The 8,918-nt window shown below is 32.8% G+C and overlaps 1 protein-coding gene across 1 annotated transcript; it reads right to left on the reverse strand.

Annotated features, from left to right (window-relative positions):
- Positions 1-1,714: 1,714 nt before the first annotated feature.
- LOC124634132 lies at positions 1,715-4,813 on the reverse strand. Its single transcript, XM_047169556.1, has one exon. It carries the CDS (start codon positions 4,811-4,813, stop codon positions 3,305-3,307), a length of 1,509 nt encoding a protein of 502 aa, XP_047025512.1. The 3' UTR covers positions 1,715-3,304.
- Positions 4,814-8,918: the final 4,105 nt, after the last annotated feature.

Genomic DNA, 8,918 nt, shown 5'->3' on the forward strand with positions numbered 1-8,918 from the left:
TATTTCCGAACTCACAGGAAGAATATAAATCTCACATCCCGAAATTGCTGCCAAATTTGCTAACCTGTCTGCCTCCTCATTACCCCTCAGCCCAATGTGTGACGGGATCCACTGCAACACTATGTTTATGTTATCTAGAAGAAGTGAGTGTATTTTTTTCAATACATCGAAGGCAATCGATACACCTCTGTGCCCAGAGGCGCATCGTGCTAGATGTTGAAGGGCACTTTTGCTGTCGGTGAATATGACCACATCTGAGGTTCTTGGTAAAGTTTTTATGTAGGACAACGCTTTCGAAATTGCCAACATTTCTGCCGTCATAACGGATACCCTAGATACTATTCTAAAACACTCACTTCTTTTAGTAACCGAATCATAAAAAGCAGCTCCTATATGTAGACCTTTTGATCCGTCTGTGTACAATTTATAAAATGAACTATATTTTTCGTTTAGTTCTGACAGTATATCATTTCTTAACGCATGAGTTTCATAGTACAATTTAGGTCTTGAAACGCTATTTAAATCAATTTTAAGGACATTATTAATTGCTATCAGGCTACACCAAACATTTAATTTATACATATCTAGAGGGCAAGTTGAGTATATTCTTTCTTCGCGAATGAGATTGAAGGTAGTCATTAACAAAGGTTTCTTTTTGTTCACCCAATATCTATTTGTTGCAAGCGGTCCCATCCTACACAACAACTTACTTGTGTCATCATTAGCTAAAGATTTAGCTTTAGAGCAAAACTTAAACGCCAGATATAATCGTCTTAAATGTAGTGGAGGTAAGCATAATTCGCTCTCCATTACGTGTATGGGAGTAGTTTTAATAAATCCCCCAATAGTTCTCATAGCTTTGTTTTGAACCCTATCTATTTTACATACTCTAGAATTAATACTACTGTCATACAGATAACATCCATAATCGATACGACTTCTTATCAAAGCTATGTATATTCGCCTTAAATGTATGGGATGCACACCCCACCCAGGTCCAGCCAACACTTTAATAATATTTAACAATTTCTGGCATTTTTCATTTAGTTCATTGATATGTCGACCCCATCTGAGTGAAGAGTCCAACCACATACCTAAATACTTAACGTTGTCCACTCTTTCTAGCGGTATATTATTAACAATTATGCTAACTTCTTGTCTTCTATAACCCCTGCTAAATAAACATAGTTGAGATTTTGATGCTGATAGTTCTAAACCTATTTCACGTAAGATTTTAATGATTATGTTTATGGACTTTTGCATATGAGTAACGCTATCATTTAAATTCTTACAGCTAGTCAATATTGCAAAGTCATCTGCGTATTGCGTATTTATTTTTTTATTGTATTGACATATTTGAATAATGTGGTCATTATTATTTTTTGCAATTTCCATAGTAACAATGTTAAATAACAGTGGTGACATTGGGTCTCCTTGTGCAAGTCCCCGATTAGTCCATCTAACGATATCATTTTCGATACCTAATTCATCTCTAATAGTTAAATGTCTCTCGCACAAAAAGGCCCACAGATAATTGCATATTCTACTTCCAACTTGTAGTTTATCTAGAGTTTGGACAACGCTGTCTATTAGGACATTATTATACGCGTTTTCAATATCGAGAAAGCATGCCAAAGTTGGATTGTTCTTTGTAAATCCAATCTGAATATTAGTGACAGCTTGAGCGAGAGAATCCAAACATGAACGTCCCCTTCGAAAACCTGTTGTGCCAGAAGACAATATCATATTGTGTTCAATAAACCATTCCATTCTTTTATTTAACATCAGGTGAAAGATTTTACATAAACAGGATATTAATGATATTGGTCTTAACTTGATGTCTCTATTAGTAGTATTTTGTTTTGGTATAGGAATTATTTTAATTTTGCGCCATTCAATAGGGATTTTACTCGAGGTAAATATTTCGTTGTACAATTCAATCAAAAATGTTTTTGCTATAAGAGGGAGATTGTATATCATGGAGTATGTGATGTCATCGTCACCTGGGGCTGTATCTTTTTTCTTTATGCACGATTCCAGCTCTTGATAGGTGAATTCAGATTCTAATAATAAGTTATTTGATGTAAAAAAAGGTTTGGAAGACTGAACTGAATCAGGGGCCAAGTTGTGCAAAAGTTCCTGTTTTTTATCAATTGAAGCGTAATACTTATCTCTCCTGTAACCTTTAATCCACCTCATTCTGCTCCACATTTCAGAAGAAGAAATACCGCTATCAACTTCTGTGCAAAATTTTTGCCAGTTTTCATTTCTGGTTCGACGTATTTCTTCTTGGGCCTTTAAAGTTTTATCTTCTAACACAGTTAAATTTCCCGGAGTAGGATTTCGTCTAAATTGCGACAGTGCTAGTCTTCTTTCTGCTACCACCTTCGATAGTTCCTGATTCCAATAAGGCTTAGGTTTGAAAATCTTTTTTGGATCATTGCAGATTTTAATGGAAGGGATGTTTTTATCTGCCGATTTATTAATAATATTGATGAAAGATGTATACTTTTCTTGTGTGGTGCCAGCACAGGTAGATCTTTTAAACAAAGTTTCAATATCTTCAGAATATGCTGACCAGTTAGCTTTTTTAAAATTCCTCTTTTTTATTTTCTGTGACACAAAATCCCGGTAGTTAATTTTGATTTTGATTATTAAATGATCACTGCCTAAAGTTTCAAATACACCCCACTTGCATAGAATTGCAACATCGGACGAGGTAAAGGTAATGTCCGGTGATGTTTGTTGTAATAAGTTATTCACAAGTTTAACTCTAGTTGCGCTGCCATCATTGATGGGTATAAAACCATTGTCTAGTGCCGAATCCATGATTTGATTTCCTCTCGCGTCATTTTTATACGACCAATTCGAGTGGTGCCCGTTAAAGTCTCCAGCTATTATGGTTTTACTCGTGTATAGTGAGAATAAATTATCCCAGTCAGATTGTCTAGTTGTTACAGAGGGTGAACAATAAATTGATATTATATTTTCTAAGTATTTACAATTAAATATCTTTACGTGTATCATTTCTATGCCAGTATTATTAATTCTTGTAGACTTTATTTCGGATTTTAAAGAATTATGTATCACAACTGCAACACCGCCATATCTGTCATGTCGATCTCTCCTGTAAATACTATATTGTGAAATGTTCAAGTGGCTTCCCTCCTCCAACCATGTTTCACAGACTATTGCAATGTGTATTTTGTCTCTGACCAGCAGTGACTCAAATTCTGTCAACTTTGGTCTTAAACTTTGCGAGTTCCACTGCAGTATATTAATACAAAAATCTTTAATATTGTTACTATCCATCAAAACCATGGAATATCTTGTTAATAAAATCTCCCTTTTTTATGATTTCTACTACATATGTACATATTTCTCCAAAAATAATTTTACAAAAGCATTTCACCTTCTCTTCAAAATTCGATTTAGACATAATAATTACTTTTAATTTCTGCAATAATTTAAAGAATGTTATTTTAAGAGTGCTTTTATCCTTTTCTTCTTTTTGCTCTGAAGCCTGTTGTTCGGCGACACTATCGTCGCTCCATTCCATCCTCAAAGTTTCTATATCCCCATCTTCTTCAGTCACTAACTTTTTGTTTATCTTTTTCTTTTGTCCTGTTCTTCTATTTTGTCCATGCAGCTCTTCAGATGATATTGTTTCATTTTCTTCATAATTGATTTCCTGCTCTATGCATTTATCAGGAATGTCATTCAGTAATGCATCTCGGTAACTTTTAGATTGACTAACCGATTTCTGTTCCGATGTTTGTTCACTTGATTTAACTGTATGTGTCACGTCCTCTCTATTTTTCAATAGCAGCTCCAAAGCCTTCTTGTATGAACAGGCTTCTTTGCACATAATATTTCGAAGCTCTTTCTCTTTTAGAAATACAGGGCAGGTTTTATCAAATGCCAAATGGGGGCCTCTGCAATTTAAGCATTTGAAGACTTTTATTTCACAATTGGTGTGATTTTGACCACACTTCGGACATAAGACTTTTTTTAACGGGCAGTATTTTCTTATATGTCCATACTTCCAACAGCCGGAGCATTGAGAGACTGGAAAAGTATAAGGCTCGACTTTAAACCTGCAACCGTATCCATATACATACGGTGGTAAAGTCGGGCCCTTGAAACATATCCTTATGGTCTCACTTTCAATCCAATTGCCCTCATTATTTAATCTCTTGAGTCGTATTATAGAAATTATATCCGTATCACATTTTAAAGTATTTTGTAGCTCTTCGATTTCAGTCTCCAAATCTATTTGTTTAATCAATCCGTAAGATACACTTAATTCAGATGTCATTTGACATTTCAATCCTAGTTCTGCTATTTCTTTGCAATTTAATAGGGCATTGGCTTTTCCTTGTGACTCAAATAATATTAAGACTTTAAAGCTACTCTTGTATTTAATTCTGTTTATATCATCTATGTTATATTTTCTCAACATTTTAGCTAGGGCAATCTGTTTCGGTAATGGTTCTTTAGAAGTCATACAAATTTCAAATTTATTATTTTCTGCAATGCGGGTAGTCATGTCAATATGCGGCAGACCATCAATGGATGGGTTCCGATTCAAACGTTTTGCTTTTCTGTTCACAGTTACAAAACCTTCTTCGTCCACAACTTCTTCACATTCATTGCTTTCGCTCCTTTCTCTCTTATTTCGTTGTAGGTCAACAGTTCCTAAGTTATTTTTCAACAAACCTTCATCATCTTGACTCGTAATATTTTCATCTTCACTACAATCGCTCAACAATCCGACAGGACTGGGTATATCTTGATTATTTGTATCACTCATTATTATCGACAGCGGGTAGCCGTAAAACACTAGAAAACATTGCGATAACTGGACGGCTTAGGCCAACGCGAGCGCTTGACTCACCGATCCGCGCGCAACTGTGCTACTAATGATCATACTTAAAACAGCTAGAATATTAGACCTCTGTAATGAGCAACAGAAAAATAAAGTTCACGAACAAAACGGTTTGAAATAATAATATTAAGTATTATTATAATTCTCGCGTAACGAAATAAGCGCGTTCAGACGATTATATTAAGAACTTAATTTTATCCCGGCACCTCAAGTTTTCCATAACATTGTATGAGAAGGCAATTAAGAGAATGTACTGTACTCAGTTAGAATTACGAGGGTAAAGGTAATCTCACACGTGCATTGTGTATGCTATGAGTTGTCGAAAGATACATCTTTCGTAATTACCTAATTTGTATTTCTAAGCAAGGTTTACTCGACTGAGTTATTCGCAATCTCGTTTGTGAAGGAATTATGCTAATTGGTTTTATAAGAGCCTTTTGTTATGAAAACTAGTGATAAAATATAAAACTTAAAATGTAAACAAAGTGAAAAATATATTCATGTATACTAAAATACAGCTACAGTTACAGCCTTTTTATCGTCCCACTGCTGGGCACAGACCTCCTCTCACACGGAGAAGGATTGAGCATTAATAATAATTTGTGAAAAATCATGTTTACGTTTTCTATTCTGTTTTCTGTAAAAATTACAAATATAGGTACTAAAAATCTTTATAAATAAAACAATACAACGCTTCTTTTATGTCGGTATCTTATTACAGGATAATCAAAGGCCAAGCAAAAATTATCAAAAAGAAACGTACCCACCATTTATTTAAAATAGCGTTTCATACCTACCTTAAGCAAATTTTCACAAGTTAGACGCAATAGGCAAGTAGTTACGTTCTTATTAGTATAATATTCATACTAGTTACTATAATAACAGTTTGCCTAATGAATTGCGTACTAGTTGTTTAATTTAGTTCAGGTTTGGAGTTTCTTGGGCTTACTATGCGTAAGTACAAGGCTATAATGTGACTCTGAGGCACGAAGCGTAAGCGTAATGTTAGCATATTGACACTACACTAGAACTTTTAGTAGAAAAGAAATTCTTATGATACGATTCCGCGAATGACCAATATTTAGATGAGTATGCCTGCATCACATTATTATAATATTAATTCAATTTTTAATTACTTTTGAGTGTGTGTTATTACATAGATACTAGTATATTTTGTGTGTATATAAGTAAGCCTCTAAAAACGTAACTAAGACATTTTATGTTTCTACTAATAAGTCTCATGTTCGTTACTTGAAAATGTTATTATTACCTGACTATACCTGAACCTATAACCTGAATATTACCTATAGCTTATAATTACCAATAGAAGGAATAAAATTACAGAAGTACCTACGAGGTTTTGTAACTCACTGCTTTGTTTAAGGTAAATAAATCTATCAATAAAAATAAATAATCTCTCTGTGTTCAAGACGATCTTTCTAAACCACCTTTAGTATACACTTATTTTACACAAAGTACACGCAACTCTATTTACTAAAGTGCTGTGTTTGTACAAAAGTTTAGATGACTTCGATATGTATTAAACTGATATAACTAAAAGTTTCCTCAGCCATAAAGTCCCAGACGTGATCTATCATTCTGTTGCTCTCAGAACTTCTTCACTATAACTTTAGCTACACTATTATTTATACGTCTAAATACAAATAAAAATACTAAACTTTTTGTATTCCGTCATTGAAACATGTTGACAAATGATATTTTTCAATGACCTGAAAAAAAGTCAATGCTGAATATTTTTGTATTATGATACAAGATGTTTATTTAATGAAAATGTTATTAAAAAAAAAAAAAAAAAAAAAACTTTTCAACATTGACAGAAGACATCCCTATTCTGTTAATTTAAAGGTTTGTACAAACTAATATTAGGAAATATATTATTATGTTCTAATGTTTAATTCAGGTAGACACTTATATTAATCTGCTATAATTAAGTGTGAACCAGGTCTTTTTATAAACACTTCTAGTTAAATAAAACGAGGTATTTTACAAGCTTGTTATAGTGTTATTAAAATAGTTCTTTATAGACATGTAGGCGGAATGGACTATTCGTGTAAACTAGCTATTGACTATGGCACCGTTCAACACGGATTATGTTCTAAAATAGGACCGCACTATAAAATAGGGTGATATAGTGATCCAGTTAAAATTATTATTGGATTACGTACTTGTTTGTCAATGTTATTTATTCAGAATATAGTAAAAAATCTTTTTTTTTGCTTTTTAATATACTTATTCCTCTCAAAAAACCGAACATACAGAAATGATAATTGCAAACGAAAAGATCAAACATACATTAATAACCTTCCTAGAAGTCAATATACACACAACATAATAACGCCTAAACCTTTGAACTTAATACCAAATCAAATCATAAATATTTTATTCAGAAAAAGTGGAAGTATTTTTAATTTATGATCCAATTATATTTATATAAAAACATAGTAGGAGAATTGTATTGTAATAGGATATCAATCACAGTTGGATCGGCATCCTTAATTTGAAATGTTTTGAGTATCATTGAAAAACGTTTTAAATTACAATTATTAACAGCGTCCTCTATTATTAATACTGCATTGTTAGTACCTAGTTTCAAATAAGTAAGGGTCTAGATATTTGGTAAATACATTTTTGTATGTTTGCGTCAGTATCGCAGTCACAAGTCGCCGACCCTCTCGAAATACCTCCATATAGAGAGTTGCTGCCTAATTACTTCCAGCTACCATTAGTTGCTACCAATTGCCACCCTCGTGGTTTTGAAGATATTCAGCATCTAAAGGTGACAGCTATTCTTGTAAATTAAGTACTTCAGAAAGTTTGTCACCGAAGTTATCTTCACAAAAAAATCTTCAATAAATAAAACAAAATGATTTACTTTACTTTTCTCGGATAACTACGGATTTTTTTCCTTGTAAGTATGATGTCATTCCATTTAACATTTATAGACTACCATTATAGTTGATTAGATGTTTTACAACAGTGATTATAAATTAATCAACTGGAAGATTCAGACCTCGTTAGCGGACGAACAAAAAACCAAGAATTAATTATTAATCATATTTTTGACACCACATTAAAATAAATCGAGGTGCTACTTAAAAACAGAACTTTTTATATGACATTTTTTTGCACTAACTTGTACGAACTTTGAATAAATTATGTATGAATTTATTGATAGAAAAAAGTCGTTCATAAATTATTTAGCTCGCATATAAAATTTAAAATTCTTTTAGTACTGAAATACGTGGTACATTTCAAAGAATACACAAAGCAGATTCACCTGGAGCTACATTATCTATGCAATGTTCACATAAACTTTTATTTGAATTGCAAACCGCTGAAAAGTGTTTCGACGTAAACGCTTGATGTTTAGAGAGGCACTTTAAAAAAACTTCTAGGTATAAAGTGTAGTTCAGAATTCGCGACCGCACTATCTGCGTAGAAAGTCTTATAATGGATACGACGCTGCATATTCCGTAAAAATGAAGCTGTTTTTTTAATTGTTCTATAAAATTTCGAGTATAATGTGTCTAGACATAATTTGAATTTTCAAACTACTGCCGTATTTTGTTTTAGTACTTTTTGTTTAGCCATTGTTTATTGCGAAACTGAAAGTTTCCGTAGCACATTACCTTAGCAGTAAACTACCTCTTATAAAAGAGAAGTCTTGTTGTATCATAATATGCTTTTTCTATTTAGATTTTAGACTATACATTTAACAAAAATTAAAAAAAAAACAATGATCAACACATTAAACTTTAATCAAAAACATATAATCCACACAATTTTATCTATAAGATTTCAGATAAATACTGCTATCGAAATGACAAGCAGAAGTGTGTCATATCCATATACTTCAAACTGTAAGCGTGGAACGCATAAATAACGTTTCGTTGCACGTCGCATCTTATGCACGTATAACTCATAACATTCATAAAATGATTACGTGAGAAGGAGTAACTTGGTCGTACCATCCCGTGTTCCATTCAGGAGACACAGTGCCCTTTTGCGC

The sequence above is a fragment of the Helicoverpa zea genome, chromosome 10, assembly GCF_022581195.2.
Source record: "Helicoverpa zea isolate HzStark_Cry1AcR chromosome 10, ilHelZeax1.1, whole genome shotgun sequence".
Taxonomy (NCBI): Eukaryota; Metazoa; Arthropoda; class Insecta; order Lepidoptera; family Noctuidae; genus Helicoverpa; species Helicoverpa zea.